Source organism: Mus musculus, chromosome 12 (assembly GCF_000001635.26).
Source record: "Mus musculus strain C57BL/6J chromosome 12, GRCm38.p6 C57BL/6J".
Lineage (NCBI taxonomy): Eukaryota > Metazoa > Chordata > Mammalia > Rodentia > Muridae > Mus > Mus musculus.
The window spans coordinates 36,413,371-36,431,021 of record NC_000078.6 but is presented as its reverse complement, the minus strand read 5'-3'; the positions used below and the strand labels follow the sequence as shown (position 1 = coordinate 36,431,021).

Sequence of the window (17,651 nt, the reverse complement as noted above, 5' to 3'; positions counted from 1 at the left end):
AAAATTGCTTGTACCTACCCAATTCTTCTGCTTAAATATGCCAATGTTCCTCCCCAAAGGGGCCCTCTATTCTCCCTGAAATTCACTCAATCCAGGTTTTCATGTACAGCACAACCCACAATCTGAGATTGTGATCTCAGCAACCTGCTAAGATCCGTGGGCACTGTTTTCCATAAATTTTAATCCATCCCTCAGCACAATGGTTCTGTCATGCTGAGAATTTCCTTCACTGGGATTCTGGGATGTGACTTGCTTGGCTACATGACCAATCATCTTTCCCCTTATCCAGTTATTCCTCATCATTGTGGTGTGCTGTACAATGTTTTCCTTTACAATGATGCCCATGCCCTAACCTCTATAATCTACTAACAGATGTCAAAGGGCTTTGATAGTATGATTAAATTAATAATCATGAGACAAGCAAATTATCCTGAATTATCCAAGTGAGTCCTAGAAACCACAGGGACCCTCTAAGAGGCAGGAGACCAGAGTGAACCTCAGGGCATGTGGTCATAAATGTGCAAGGAAAGGGCCAGGAGCAAGTAATGCAAGCAACACCGAGGAAAAGGAAGGACAGGAGCCAAGTCCCCTGGAGCTCCTCCAGAAGTGGCACAATTCAGTCAGCACCTTGATTTAGACTTCCCATCTCCAGGACGGTAAGAGATAAAAACGGGAGATTTAAGGCATGGAACATCTGGTAATTTTTAGAAAGAACAAACAGCCATATGAAATAACAATTCCTCTACAGCATCAAAACCTTGGCTTGGCCTTTTGTTCTCTTCTACTCTTTCTACATTCATTCATTTATGATCGTGGTCAAATCCCAAGTATTAAATACCTATATGACAACAACTCTCTGTCTAGCTAAACATCTACACTAAAGTCTTTCTCTGTTTCTAAAGTCCTAGGACACAGTGGATTCAACTTTTGGGATCCCCAGTAAACTATGTCTAGATACAAAGAGAAGAGTAATGTTGAAAGAAAAAAAAAAGAAAATTTTATGTATGTACATGTGCACTCAAGCACGAAGATGATAGGAAGATAGATAGATACAGAGATCCATAAATAGATACATAGAAAAGTACATAGATACACAGATGATAAGATAGATTTTTAATAGATGATAGATAGATAGATAGATAGATAGATAGATACATAGATACATAGATAGATACATAGATACATAGCTACATAGATAGCTACATAGATAGATACATAGATAGATACATAGATAGATACATAGAACGAAAAAGAAAGAAAACAGACAAGAATCAGGAAAACCAGTTTGTTCATGTCCTACGTGATGTTTGCAGGGAATTATGGAGACCTGGTCTAGCTGCCTTGACAGGCACGCACCGTAGTGTTTCTTAGGCTAGAGTCTGTGGCTCCTGGGACACTGTGTGCTTTTCAGTTCCTAAGAAAGCAAGGCATTCTTGCAGGCAGTGAAGTATTAGTCCACCTATGTTTCTCTGCATTCACTATAAGTCAGAGAAACATATAGAAGTTTCACAATACCATCAATCATGTGTACACTGTATATCTTGCAAGTGTCCTAGCAATGACCACTGTACTGGTTCTGAAAGGGTATAAAAAGTCTCAGCCTCAGTCTTTCTGAAACCTCTCCAATCCACGCCTGGTAGATGACATTCCTACTGACCATAATCAGGTAACCCTAGATGGTAAGTGCTGGCACATACAGATGTTAATATAAGTTCTACATTGCACAGGAGTCGAGCAGTCTCTGTCAAATTGTGATCTAATTCATCATTATCCCAGCTCTAGTCCACAGCATCTTTCCACTGGTGCTTAATGAACTGCCCATGTTTAGGAAACCAATCTGCTTCTGCTTGTGGGATGCTTATCTACCAAAAGTGTGGTACCAAAACAAGTGGCAGCTTTGTTCCCATACTGCTGTGCTTAAAGTAAAAGGGATCGTTGATTCTTTGATTGTTCCTCAACATGACATGGTCTGCCTAAGAGACTGTCCTGTCCGTGAAAAGCTGGGGGACATGACTGACGACTTGCAGACTTAACTCCAGGATTCTGGAGGAGAAGATTGTAAAAGCTGGAAGTTGAAAATCCAGTGAAAATACTTTATTTAGTTCTTCTATTTTGGAGTCTTCATCCCCAGAAGGGAAGATTTCTATGCACGGTCATAAATGACTAATAGTTTCATGCATAGTTGGGTCAGGATCTGATCCCAAGTTTTGAAGCAATAAAGGAGGGAGATATAAGATGAAGGAAGAGCTTTCAACTTCATCCTACTATTCATTAACCCATCAGTCATTCCATGAGGAAGTAAAGATTCTATGTTTTTAGCAGTTTACTATTCATTAGACTTTCTTAGCACTCAATCATACTGAATGACTTCCTCACTGACATAAATCAAATTGAGTTGAATTTGTAGTAAAAAGTCAGGTTTAATGGGGCAGCTCTTGGGCAGGTTTTAGTAGAGTCGCAAGGCTGGGCTGCAGTAGGGGCTTCTTAGAAGGGAGTAGGGGGTAGGGAGCAGTGACATGATGGTGAGGTTATATCCTTATTTGATAATTTTAGAGACCTGGATGTGTGTCTTAGGTCCAGTAGTCCCACTGAAATCCAGAACCAGTTGCTGGTGGTGTCCATTGTTTTGTGCTGGCTTTTGCAAATGTGAACTCCTGGTCAGAAGAGAAGGATGGGGACCTCTTGGCTCAGGCCATCTTGCCTTTTTCCCAAATCCCGCAGCCTAACACATAAATCTAGAAGTAATCTCATACTTGCAAGATTCTAATTCTATTCTCCCAAAACCTCCACTTCCATCTCAAATAAAGATGCCTATATCCTATCTCTCAGAACAAATCTTTAAGCTCATGACTCTTTCTCATCTTTCATATGTGAGATACAATCTACTGGGAGAATTCTCCCAATTTTGCCTTCAAATCCATTTGAAACACTAGCATTTCATACTATACTATCTAAATTACCATAGTTTTGCCAAAACTATGTTGCCTGTCTTGGGCTTTTCATTGCTATGGCAACAAAATACCTCAGAGAAATAACTTAAAGGAAGAAGGGCAAATGTTCATGATTCCAGAGGTTACAGCCTAACATCAAAGAAAGAGTCACTCATAACATAATGGTAAAGAGCCAGAGAAAGGGGTTCAGAACAAGAGTGGGGGCAGACAGGGGGAATTCATGCTAATATCCCCAGCACAGAGATCCAAGGCCAGCCTGGTCAGACTGGGCTATGAAAGCCTGTCCCAAAAACCAAAAAGTAAAACAAAAGAGAATAGGCAAGACCCACTTCTTCCAGCCTCCATTACAAAGCTTCTACCACCTTCTACCATTGGGACCAAGCAGTCAATCCATGAATCTGCAGTAGACAGCTCAGATTCAGACTACAACAAATAGGAGGGTATATATTAAAGTTAATAAACACTTTCAGAAACCTCAGAAATGTGCCAGTGGCAAAATGTGGCTCAGCATTATCCAGTCTACAGAACGGAATATGTGACCTCAACTCGGAGAAGTTCACAATAGCATAATGAGTATAATTAAAATAAAACTCTCAAAGTAATGTCCTGTTTTCCAAATTATTTTAAGGAAAAGAAAACTGGCTGAGTTTCTCATTAAAATAAAATTCTATATAATCTTTTTCTAAAACTAACTGGAGCCAAGTATTGATAATTGAATGTATGTATGTGATTAACCATTACCACTAACCTAACTATATCTGGCATATTTAGTATAAATGTATTTGTTACCATTATCCTATCACCCTAACTGCCCATCTCTTTCAACACATTTACTAATTACCCAGTGCCAATCAGAGTTACTGCATTGTGCTTCACTGAGAAGTTTCTTGTGGACCAATTGATGATACTCAATGATGACTTATTCAATATGTAAACAAATTACAGTAAAAGCATGTAAGTACAGAGGATTTCCAAATGAAAGAAGAAACACACATTCTAGTATCAATGTGTGGGGTGATATTTTTTATAGTTTTTTAAGTTAAATATTTATTTAAGCTGTCTAGGTATCCGTGCCAGAAGATTTACCATACTGAGTCTAAAACTACTCTCCTCAATACAACAAGCTTGTCAGACAGGCGCGGGCCAGTGTTGGGGAAGGCCCTGTTCTGGCAGATTTGCTGTGCTTGGACTGTCTGAATGCACAGTACTGTTTACACTGAGCCTCTGCATTCCTCTGGAGACTGTGGAATTTCTGTAAGTGCTCGCCAGAGGACATGTATGTGACCAACCCCAACAAAGCCCCCAGGCTCGGAGCCTCTAATGGACTTCCAAGCATTGCACTGCATTCCTGTACATTCATTGCTCCAGGAAGTCTTTTCCGTGACCCATCAAAGGAAGAGGAGAGCCCAAGCATCCCCAAGCAGATTCCGAAAGGATTCTGCAGAAGCACTGCCCGAGAGGCTGTTCTAAGCCAACAGAGTACCCCTGTTACTCCGATGAAATACAAACTGGCCTAGAGCGGGACTACATGCTGAGTCTCACAGCATGTAGGTTTGTCTAGAAATTCAAATGTGGACACAGTTTTTAAAACCATGACAGAACTAGCAGCTTTTTGAAAGCCCAGATTCTCACCTGCTGATACGCTTCATAGATGACATCAAAGAGAAAAGCCTGGGGCATTTCGCTTGCCCTATGCTTGGCACGGTCCAGTGAGTGGTCTAAGTGACCATCAGCAGAGGGACTGATGACAGTGGACACCAGAGGTCGAATTGCTCCTGCTGCCTATAAGACAAACAAAGGGGAAATGCGTATTTACTTGACCTACTTGGCATTTGAAGGAAAACCCTAAATTCAACATCTCACTTCCAAAACCAGACTTCATACTTGCAACAATCTCTCCCAAGAAAGCATGCAAACAAAAGTGTTTGCTCAACCCACAGTTCACATCTAAAGTTTTGAAAATCACTTTCATAGAATGACAACTTTAAGATGGAAATACTGCTTTATTGTACATTCAGTTTTATTTCTATCAGGAAGGCTAAACTGGGTCAGTGAGGAATTAAAGTGCCTGCTATCAAGCCAGAAGACCTGAGCTTGATCCCTAGGACCCGAGTGGTAGACGAAGGAAAATGACTCCCACAGGTGGTCCCCTGACCTTCATTTGCATACCGGGACACATGCCCCCTCACACATCACACACACACATAAATAAAGGCAATAAAAATCCTTTCCATCCTAAGTCACTGAGGTCAAACTCTAGAAAGGAATGTTACAGGACAATTGGGTTTTCCCTGAAGATGGGAGGGAAAGAAAGAGACCATTGTGAAACCATTGAAATGAGTTTCAAATTAATGCTTAGAAATGAGAGTGCTCTCAGGGAATTTAATTTACACATTGAATCATTAAAGAGACGAACTCCCCAGGATCCCCACTTTAAGACTAAACAACCTGAATAAGAAAGAATTTATGTCTTGCTCTAATTAATTTTACAAACAGTTCTTTTCGAATATAACGTCCGTGTGGCACTTCCTTGGGCAAGGCATCTACTCATTTCCATTTCTACAGTGGAACCCCTGTCTTAGTGACCGCTGCGGAGTGACTGCATGGTAAGGATGACTCCTTCAGGACTGACCATCTGTCATTTACTTTCAATAGGGTTGCCCTGGCAATGTGCTCTTGACTGCCCTTACCAGACAGCTACCTCAATGAAGTAGCCTCAAAGGAAGCATCCAAAGATGGCAGTCAAGTAACCCGTTGTATCTTTACTCCAACATGACATTTCTTCCACAGGATTGTTACGTGAGCATCTTGTCTCATGAGCAATAAACCAAGAGCGCAAGTGTGCTCTGAAGTGACTGTCATCTAATCAGAATGAGCTGAGGGAGAGTTTACGGAAGCCAGGGAGTTGATTGCAAACAGAGCTAATGCATGGGCCAAGGAGACAGTTTATAACTGCCTCACTGTTTCCAGCTCCTCAAGTCAAACGTGGAGCCTAGACCCAAATGTAAACGTGACCTAGGCAGAGGTGAAGGGGCTCATGTGACCTACAATGAGGGGTTGAGGGTAAAAAAGAAAACAGATATGGGCACCCAAATTTTTAAGGAAAATATTAAATTTCCATTAAAGCTACCTGTAGGCCTACTAGAATTCCATGCCAGGTCATAATGAAAAAGGAAAACAAAAAACAAAGAGAGAACATGAAAGATCCAAATTGGGAGGGCAAGAGGCGTCTCAGACTCCTCTGGATAAAGCAGACAGTGAAAGGTATAAAGGGTATTTTTAATGCAACCACTGAACACATCTAACTGTCATCCCAGGGGCCTACAGCCGACTAAAAACTTACTGAGAAAATCTGAATCTTGGTTGGGAATAAAGAGTGGATGTGCCACCTCAGCAGGGACCTGCTACTCCACCTGCAGCTCAGTGGAACAGCAGCTCCAAGACAGGTGGACAGAGCTGAAAGGAGAGATGGGGGTGCAGATGACAAAAAACAATACAAACAAAAGCTCAGGGCCCTGGTTCCAGTGCACAGGGGAATGTAGTGAGGCAGTGGTTTCCCTCGGCACCTTGTACAGACATTGAAACCATGCAAATGTGGCCCAGATATCCTACTGCTCACAGAAAGAGCAAAGTTTCTACACTAGGAAAAGACAGACTGGAAGGCAGTCCAATTCTTCAAGGCTCTCTTTAAGTATCAGGACAATGAAGTAGGTGTCACTCCAAAAGAAAATGGACACTATCTCACCCACAGCTCCAGAGTAGCACAAAAATTTTATACAGGGAGTGAAGGGGTCTAAGATTAAAGTTCTATTAAACTTCCCCTCAAAGACAGACAGACAGACAAGACAAAAATTCAGACTAAGTCCATTCTTAGAAAAAAGAAGATTATAAGAATGAGCGATTAAGAGGATACTGGAATCTACGATAGACCAAATAAATTTTTTAAAAAGGCTAAGTTTAAGGCTATTTACCAGAAGACGCAGGAAGCACAGCTCGCGAAACTCCCACCCACTAGGATCAAAACAAACTTCAAACATTGGTCTTAAACCTACCCCTGCAGAAAGGCCAGTGTTTAAGTGGGTCAGATTGCAAAGTAAGTACGCCACGGGCATTAAGAAAAATAGAGCTGAACAGCCCCCAAGGACGATGCTGAACCACCAGGAGTGATACCAGTCGACAGCGTGTGGAGGAACCCAAGCAGCCAGAACCAACCAGACCAAACCGGTCATCTCAGTGTGAGTCAACACACTGAGAAAAATCACATTTGAAGCTTTCTGTGCAAAAGATTCGAGTGCCAAGTCCTAAAACAAGCAAACGGTATTTCTTTGGTAAGGTAGACAGCAGGAACCAGTCAGTATCTGGAAGCAGAAACACATATTTGTGAACACATTCCATTTCTAATAAAGCATTGTATCCAAAGATAACCATCTGACTGGCACATGAAGGGACCAGGGAAGCCACAGAAACTGCCCCCAGGTACACATGTAGGTTTCAAAGCACCCCTTGATAGTGTGTTCAGGAAACTAAGGGCATCATGTCTGAAGTGAAACAAGGTTTTCAGCTACTTTCTTTTTCCAATAGAAACGGGAGGGTTGAGAGTTGCAAGAATTAACATGACTGTCCACAGGAGCTCACAGTTTTTACCCCAAGAGAAAGGAAGAGAGCCAGAAGACAGTGGGGGAACAGTCACACTGCAAGGAAAATAATAATCTAGTCTACAACCGCAGAACCAACAGCTCAAAAGAAGAAATTAAAAAACAAAAAGGAAAGAAACACTTTGCTACTCAGTTCACTTTACAGACTACATACAATATTCTTCAGTCTAAACAAAATGAGCTCCAACAGTGATTCTTATGCAGGAAACCAGCAAATTTAAAACACCAGGGAAAAGTGGAAATGTCCTCCCTTCTTTTACTAACTGGTTGAAAAGTAAATACATAATCCACCCATTGAAATGCAATTAAAACAAAACATGAACAGAGATAAATGTGTGCAGAAATAAGGAGATGACAGTGGATGGGAACATAAATATGGTGGCCCATAATGCAAAAAAACCCTAACAAAAATTAGAAATGATACACGCTTGTTCACCTTTCTCCTTCCACCTTCTAGAAAAGGCTACAGAGCTAATGAGCTAATAATTCTAACAGTAGATTTCAGTTTGTAACACGGAAGGATAGAGTCAGGTGAGAAAATTTCTGTTGTAAGAACACTAGGTCAGAAACATATATGGACCCAACTATGCCCTCTCCGGTGTCTAATTTGCTAGATACACTAGCTGTATTGATAGACAAACATGGGTTCTTTGAATCCAATTTTAATTAATATTAGTTAGTAACTAATATTAATGGTCATCACAAACTACACCTCACATGGCAAATATACATGCATATATGTAGCTATTTATGTAGATCACAGAATGTAAGGAGATGAAAGGCAAGCAGCTTCAAAGATACTAGGAAATTAAAACATATATAAAGGAGTTTGGCGGTAAGCTGACTTGAAAGGCATTTGTACTTATGGTGTAGAGTCAGAGCAGAGTCAGAGTTGAGCTATGGAGTCTAGTAGCAGAGGCCAAAGGGAAGAACTAGGTGCAGACAAACTGCACAGACAGATGGAGAGCAAGTGTAGACCAGTGAACAGAAGGCAGGCAGACAGCAATTTGAGTGGAACCACATCAAAACCATTTGACCAAGCCAAAGCAAAGCACCTGAGGCAGTCAGCTTCTCTGCCTATTGGTCCCTTACTGTACATATAGGGTGGTCAAATAAAAGATTAGCTGGCTATTACAACTCTAGGGCTAGGTCTCCATCTCTTTATGGAGTACAAATGAGGGAACTGTAACATCTTTTCTGTCTGGTGTATCTTCTATACTCTCAGGAATGTTTTTCCTGACTATATCAATATGCTCATATGTCCCACGTTACCCAATACATTTGTGAATAAGATCCTTTCCACTCCCAGTAACAAGTTAACTATCAGTCTGTGCTGCATGAATGGTGTTAGCCATTCATGTGTCAACCCATACACAGAGTCACCAACCATTTTCAAGATGGAGTCAAGAGTTGCTTATAAAATGGTACCACTCAAAAGAAGACACAGTCTAAAAAACCCAACACTTTACATAGTAATGTAACAATGTAGGGTAGGGCAGCAGGTTCTCAACAATGCCTCTTTGTTGTCATAGCAGAATGACTTCTGTTAACATGTATATTTTAGGCCATATAGTCCAGGCTAAGAAAATAACAGTCCTAGTTACAGTTACTATTACAATCATGAAACACCATAATAAAGTATTTATTTGGCTTATATTTCCATTACATTTTTCATCTTTGAAGGAAGTCAGGGAAGGAAATCAAACAGGGAAGGAACATGGAGGCAGAAGCTGATGAGCAGCCATGGATAGGTGCTGCTTACTGACTTGCTCAGCCTGCTTTCTTACAGAACCCAGGCCTACCATGTTCATAGCAGCTTCAATCATAACATCTAGAAACTGATAACCACCTAGATGTCTGTCAACTGAAGAATGAATGAAGAAAATGTGGTACAGCTACACAATGGAATACTATTTAGCTATTAAGAACAAAGGCATCATGAATTTTGCAGGCAAATGGATGAAGCTCGAGATTATCATCCTGAGTGAGGTAACCCAGTCCCAAAAGGATATGCATGGTATGTAATCACTTATAAGTGGACAGTAGCCATAAAGTACAGGATACCCATGCTACACTCCACAGACCCAAAAAAAGCTAAACAAGAAAGAAGGCACAAGTAAGGATGCTTGAATCTCACTTAGAAGGAGGAGGAAAATAGCCCTAGGTCCTGAGTCTTTTTAACAGAGCAGTCTGAGCAAGCCACAGGAAGCAAGCCAGTAAGCAGCACTCTTCAATGGCCTCTGCATAAGCCTGCCTCCAAGTTCTTGATATGCTTGGGTTTCTGCCATGACTTCCTTCAGTGATAAATAGTAACTGTGAACCAAATAAATCCTTTCCTCTCTAACTTGCTCTTTGGTCATGGTGTTCTGTCACAGCAATAGAAATGGTAACTAAGACAAATACCTTCAATAAAGTCACATCAATTAGGCATATCAACAAGGAAATGAAAGTCTTAAAAAGTGTTTAAAGCCATATAAGCATTATTTTATTTGCCAACCAACAATAGCAAAATATAGGTTCTTAAGAGGCATGGAGCTTCTGGTCCAGTCCAGCACCAGGGTGCCTTGCCCGCAGAGTCTCCGGACACCTGCAATGACCCACACAGGATTCCTCATGGGATCCTAAGACCTCTGGTGAGTGGAACACAACGTCTGCTCAAATCCAATCGCACAGGACCTGAGACTGCATTAACTAGGGAAGCAGATAACCTGGCCTGATCAGGGGCACAAGTCCCTTCCAGTCCATTCCAGCACCGAGGTTCCTTGCGCACGGAGTTTCTGAACACCCCCAAGGTCCTCACAGGATCTTAAGACCTCCGGTGAGTGGAACACAACTTCTACCAGGAGGCAGGTTCGAACACTAGATATCTGGGCACCTTCCCTGCAAGAAGAGAGCTTGCCTGCAGAGAATACTGAGACCACTGAAACTAAGGAGAGATCTATTCTCCCAGGTCTGCTGATAGAGGCTAACAGAGTCACCAGAGGAACAATCTCTAAACATAGACAACTATAACAACTAACTCCAGAGATTACCAGATGGCGAAAGGCAAATGTAAGAATCCTAACAGAAATCAAGACCACTCACCATCATCAAAATGCAACACTCCCACCCCAGCTAGTCCTGGGAACCCCAAAACACCCGAAAAGCAAGACCTGGATTTAAAAGCATATCTCATGATGATGGTAGAGGACATCAAGAAGGACTTTAATAACTTACTTAAAGAAATACAGGAGAACACAGCTAAACAGGTAGAAGACCTTAAAGAGGAAACACTAAAAGTCCTTAAAGAATTGCAAGAAAACACGACCAAACAGGTGATGGAATTGAATAAAACCATCTAAGACATAAAAAGAGAAGTAGACACAATAAAGAAAACCCAAAGTGAGGAAATGCTGGAGATAGAAACCCTAGGAAAGAAATCTGAAACCATAAATGTGAGCATCAGCAACAGAATACAAGAAATGGAAGAGAGAACCTCAGGTGCAGAAGATTCCATAGAGAACATGGGCACAACAATGCAAAAAGATCCTTACTCAAAACATCCAGGAAATCCAGGACACAATGAGAAGACCAAACCTACAGATAATAGGAATAGATGAGAATGAAGCTTTTCAACTTAAAGGGCCAGCAAATATCTTCAACAAAATTATAGAGGAAAACTGCCCAAACCTAAAGAAGGAGATGCCCATGAACATACAAGAAGCCTACAGAACTCCAAATAGACTGAACCAGAAAAGAAATTCCTCCCAACACATAATAATCAGAACAACAAATGCACTAAATAAAGATAGAATATTAAAAGCAGTAAGGGAGAAAGGTCAAGTAACATATAAAGGAAGGCCTATCAGAATTACACCAGATTTTTCACCAGAGAGTATGAAAACCAGAAGAGCCTGGACAGATGTTATACAGACACTAAGAGAACACAAATGCCATCCCAGGCTACTATACCCGGCCAAACTCTCAATTACCATAGATGGAGAAATCAAAGTATTCCACGACAAAACCAAATTCACACATAATCTTTCCTCGAATCCAGCCCGTCAAAGTGTAATAACAGAAAAAAACAAATACAAAGACGGAAATCACGCCCTAGAAAAAGCAAGAAAGTAATCCCTCAACAAAACTAAAAGAAGACAGCCACAAGAACAGAATGCCAACTCTAACAACAAAAATAAAAGGAAGCAACAATTACTTTTCCTTAATATCTCTTAGTATCAATGGACTCAATTCCCCAATAAAAAGACATAGACTAACAGACTGGCTACACAAACAGGACCCAACATTCTGCTGCTTACAGGAAACCCATCTCAGAGAAAAAGACAGACACTACCTCAGAATGAAAGGCTGGAAAACAAATTTCCAAGCAAATGGTCTGAAGAAACAAGCTGGAGTAGCCATTCTAATATCTAATAAAATTGAATTCCAACCCAAAATTATCAAAAAAGACAAGGAGGGACACTTCATACTCATCAAAGGTAAAATCCTCCAAGAAAAACTCTCAATTCTGAATATCTATGCTCCAAATGCAAGGGCAGCCACATTCATTAAAGAAGCTTTAGTAAAGCTCAAAGAACACATTGCACCTCACACAATAATAGTGGGAGACTTCAACACACCACTTTCTTCAATAAACAGATCGTGGAAACAGAAACTAAACAGGGACACAGTGAAACTAACAGAAGTTATGAAACAAATGGACCTGACAGATATCTACAGAACATTTTATCCTAAAACAAAAGGATATACCTTCTTCTCAGCACCTCACGGGACCTTCTCCAAAATGATCATATATTTGGTCACAAAACAGGCCTCAACAGATACAAAAATATTGAAATTGTCCCATGTATCCTATCAGACCACCAAGGACTAAGGCTGATCTTCAATAACAACATAAATAATGGACAGCCAACATTCATGTGGAAACTGAACAACACTCTTCTCAATGATACCTTGGTCAAGGAAGGAATAAAGAAAGAAAATAAAAACTTTTTACAGTTTAATGAAAATGAAGCCACAACATACCCAAACCTATGGGACACAACCAAAGCATTTCTAAGAGGGAAACTCATAGCTCTGAGTGCCTCCAAGAAGAAACTAGAGAGAGCACACACTAGCAGCTTGACAACACATCTAAATGCTTTAGAAAAAAAGGAAGCAAATTCACCCAAGAGGAGTAGATGGCAGGAAATAATCAAACTCAGGGGCGAAATCAACCAAGTGGAAACAAGAAGAACTATTCAAAGAATTAACCAAAGGAGGAGTTGGTTCTTTGAGAAAATCAACAAGATAGATAAACCCTTAGCTAGACTCACTAAAGGGCACAGGGACAGCATCCTAATTAACAAAATCAGAAATGAAAAGGGAGACATAACAACAGATCCTGAAGAAATCCAAAACACCACCAGATCCTTCTACAAAAGGCTATACTCAAGAAAACTGGAAAACCTGGACGAAATGGACAAATTTCTAGACAGATACCAGGTACCAACGTTAAATCAGGATCAAGTTAACAATCTGAACAGTCCCGTATCCCCTAAAGAAAGAGAAGCAGTCATTAATAGTCTCCCAGCCAAAAAAAGCCCAGGACCAGATGGGTTTAGTGCAGAGTTCTATCAGACCTTCAAAGAAGATCTAATTCCAGTTCTGCACAAACTATTCCATAAAATAGAAGTAGAAGGTACTCTACCCTACTCATTCTATGAAGCCACAATTACTCTGATACCTAAAACACAGAAAGATCCAACAAAGATAAAGAACTTCAGAACAATTTCCCTTACGAATATCGATGCAAAAATACTCAATAAAATTCTCGAAAACCGAATCCAAGAACACATTAAAGCAATCATCCATCCTGACCAAGTAGGTTTTATTCCAGGGATGCAGGGATGGTTTAATATACGGAAATCCATCAAAGTAATTCATTATATAAACAAACTCAAAGACAAAAACCACATGATCATCTCCTTAGATGCAGAGAAAGCATTTGACAAGATCCAACACCCATTCATGATAAAAGTCTTGGAAAGATCAGGAATTCAAGGCCCATACCTAAACATGATAAAATCAATCTACAGCAAACCAGTAGCCAACATCAAAGTAAATGATGAGAAGCTGGAAGCAATCCCACTAAAATCAGGGACTAGACAAGGCTGCCCACTTTCTCCCTACCTCTTCAACATAGTACTTGAAGTCGTAGCCAGAGCAATTCGACAACAAAAGGAGATCAAGGAGATACAAATTGGAAAAGATGAAGTCAAAATATCACTTTTTGCAGATGATATGATAGTATATATAAGTGACCCTAAAAATTCCACCAGAGAACTCCTAAACCTGATAAACAGCTTCGGTAAAGTAGCTGGATATAAAATTAACTCAAACAAATCAATGGCCTTTCTCTACACAAAGAATGAACAGGCTGAGAAAGAAATTGGGGAAACAACACCCTTTTCAATAGTCACAAATAATATAAAATATCTTGGCGTGACTCTAACTAAGGAAGTGAAAGATCTGTATGATAAGAACTTCAAGTCTCTGAAGAAAGAAATTAAAGAAGATCTCAGAAGATGGAAAGATCTCCCTTGCTCATGGATTGGCAGGATCAACATTGTAAAAATGGTTATCTTGCCAAAAGGAATCTACAGATTCAAAGTAATCCCCATCAAAATTCCAACTCAATTCTTCAACGAATTAAAAAGAGCAATCTGCAAATTCATCTGGAATAACAAAAAACCTCGGATAGCAAAAACTCTTCTCAAGGATAAAAGATCCTCTGGTGGAATCACCATGCCTGATCTAAAGCTTTACTACAGAGCAATTGTGATAAAAACTGCATGGTACTGGTATAGTGACAGACAAGTAGACCAATGGAATAGAATTGAAGACCCAGAAATGAACCCACACACCTATGGTGACTTGATCTTCGACAAGGGAGCTAAAACCATCCAGTGGAAGAAAGACAGCATTTTCAACAAATGGTGCTGGCACAACTGGTTGTTATCATGTAGAAGAATGCGAATAAATCCATTCCTATCTCCTTGTACTAAGGTCAAATCTAAGTGGATCAAGGAACTTCACATATAACCAGAGACACTGAAACTTATAGAGGAGAAAGTGGGGAAAAGCCTTGAAGATATGGGCACAGGGGAAAAATTCCTGAATAGAACAGCAATGGCTTGTGCTGTAAGATCGAGAATTTACAAATGGGACCTCATTAAACTGCAAAGCTTCTGCAAGGCAAAAGACAATGTCAATAAGACAAAAAGACCACCAACAGTTTGGGAAAGGATCTTTACCTATCCTAAATCAGATAGGGGACTAATATACAACATATATAAAGAACTCAAGAAGGTGGAATTCAGAAAATCAAATAACGCCATTAAAAAATGGGGCTCATAACTGAACAAAGAATTCTCACCTGAGGAATACCAAAAGGCAGAGAAGCACCTGAAAAAATGTTCAACATCCTTAATCATCAGGGAAATGCAAATCAAAACAACCCTGAGATTCCACCTCACACCAGTCAGAATGGCTAAGGTCAAAAATTCAGGTGACAGCAGATGCTGGCGAGGATGTGGAGAAAGAGGAACACTCTTCCATTTTTGGTGGGATTGCAGGCTTGTACAACCACTCTGGAAATCAGTCTGGTGGTTCCTCAGAAAATTGGACATAGTACTACCAGAGGATCCCGCAATACCTTTCCTGGGCATATATCCAGAAGATGCCCCAACTGGTAAGAAGGACACATGCTCCACTATGTTCATAGCAGCCTTATTTATAATAGCCAGAAGCTGGAAAGAACCCAGATCCCCCTCAACAGGGGAATGGATAGAGAAAACGTGGTACATTTACACAATGGAGTACTACTCAGCTATTAAAAAGAATGAATTTATGAAATTCCTAGCCAAATGGATGGACCTGGAGGACCTGAGTGAGGTAACACATTCACAAATGATCTCACACAATGTGTACTCACTGATAAGTGGATATTAGCCCAAAACCTAGGATACCCAAGATATAAGATCCAATTTGCTAAACACATGAAACTCAAGAAGAATGAAGACTGAAGTGTGGACACTATGCTCCTCCTCAGAATTGGGAACATAACATCCATGGAAGGAGTTACAGAGACAAAGTTTGGAGGTGAGACGAAAGGATGGACCATGTAGAGACTGCCATATCCAGGGATCCACCCCATAATCAGCATCCAAACGCTGACACCATTGCATACACTAGCAAGATTTTATCGAAAGGACCCAGATGTAGCTGTCTCTTGTTAGACTATGCCGGGGCCTAGCAAACACAGAAGTGGATGCTCACAGTCAGCTAATGGATGGATCACAGGGCTCCCAATGGAGGAGCTAGAGAAAATACCCAAGGAGCTAAAGGGATCTGCAACCCTATAGGTGGAACAACATTATGAACTAACCAGTAACCGGAGCTCTTGACTCTAGCTGCATATGTATCAAAAGATGGCCTAGTCGGCCATCACTGGAAAGAGGCCCATTGGACACGCAAACTGTATATGCCCCAGTACAGGGGAATGCCAGGGCCAAAAAAAAAAGGGGGGGGGAATGAGTGGGTAGGGAATTGGGGGGGGGTATGGGGGACTTTTGGGATAGCATTAGAAATGTAATTGAGGAAAATATGTAATAAAAAAAGAAAGAAAGAAAGAAAGAAAGAAAGAAAGAAAGAAAGAAAGAAAGAAAGAAAGAAAGAAAGAAAGAAAGAAAGAAAGAAAGAAGGTGGACTCCGGAAATTCAAATAACCCCATTAAAAAATGGGGCTCAGAGCTAAACAAAGAATTCTCACCTGAGGAATACCGAATGCCTGAGAAGCACCTGAAAAAATGCTCAGCATCCTTAATCATCAGAGAAATGCAAATCAAAACAACCCTGAGATTCCATCTCACACCAGTCAGAATGGCTAAGATCAAAAATTCAGGTGACAGCAGATGCTGGCGTGGATGTGGAGAAAGAGGTACACTCCTCCATTGTTGGTGGGATTGCAGGCTTGTACAACCACTCTGGAAATCAGTCTGGTGGTTCCTCAGAAAATTGGACATAGTACTACCGGAGGATCCAGCAATATCTCTCCTGGGCATATATCCAGAAGATGTCCCAATCAATAAGAAGGACACATGCTCCACTATGTTCATAGCAACCTTATTTATAATAGCCAGAAGCTGGAAAGAACCCAGATGCCCCTCAACAGAGGAATGGATACAGAAAATGTGGTACATTTACACAATGGAGTACTACTCAGCTATTAAAAAGAATGAATTTATGAAATTCCTAGGCAAATGGTTGGCCCTGGAGGGCATCATCCTGAGTGAGGTAACCCAATCACAAAAGAACTCAAATCATATGTACTCACTGATAAGTGGATATTAGCCCAGAAACTTAGTATACCCGAGATATAAGAGACAATTTGTAAAACACATGAAACTGAAGAAGAACAAAGACCAAAGTGTGGACACTTTGCCCCTTCTTAGAATTGGAAACAATCACCCATGGAAGGAGTTACAGAGACAAAGTTTGGAGCTGAGACAAAAGGATTGACCATCTAGAGACTGCCATATCCAGCGATCCATCCCATAATTAGCCTCCACACTATGACACCATTGCATACACTAGCAAGCGTTTGCTGAAAGGACCCTGATATAGCTGTCTCTTGTGAGACTAGGCCGGGGCCTAGCAAGCACATAAGTGGATGCTCACAGTCAGCTATTGGATAGATCACAGGGCCCACAATGGAGGAGCTAGAGAAAGTATCCAAGGAGCTAAAGAGATTTGCATCCCTGTAGGTGCGACAACATTATGAACTAACCAGTACCCCGGAGCACTTGACTCTAGCTGCATATGTATCAAAAGATGGCCTAGTCGGCCATTACTGGAAAGAGAGGCCCATTGGACACACAAACTTTACATGCCCCAGTACAGAGGAACGCCAGGGCCAAAAAGTGGGAAAGGGTGGGTAGGGAAGTGGGGGGAAGGGTATGGGGGACTTTTGGGATAGCATTGGAAATGTAATTGAGGAAAATACG

General features: G+C 40.8%; 1 protein-coding gene across 8 annotated transcripts in view; it reads right to left on the bottom strand.

Moving 5' to 3' along the window:
* Positions 1-17,651, bottom strand: part of Crppa (CDP-L-ribitol pyrophosphorylase A) — a 308,929-nt gene that overhangs the window by 258,482 nt on the left and 32,796 nt on the right. For 7 of the 8 annotated variants that reach the window (XM_011243910.2, XM_011243909.3, XM_011243907.3 and 4 more), the window contains exon 3: positions 4,584-4,733. The exons of the other annotated variant lie outside the window; for it this stretch is intronic. In XM_011243910.2, the coding sequence (XP_011242212.1) occupies positions 4,584-4,733 (150 nt within the window). The remainder of the gene's footprint in view (positions 1-4,583; positions 4,734-17,651) is intronic. 8 annotated transcript variants of the gene reach the window in all.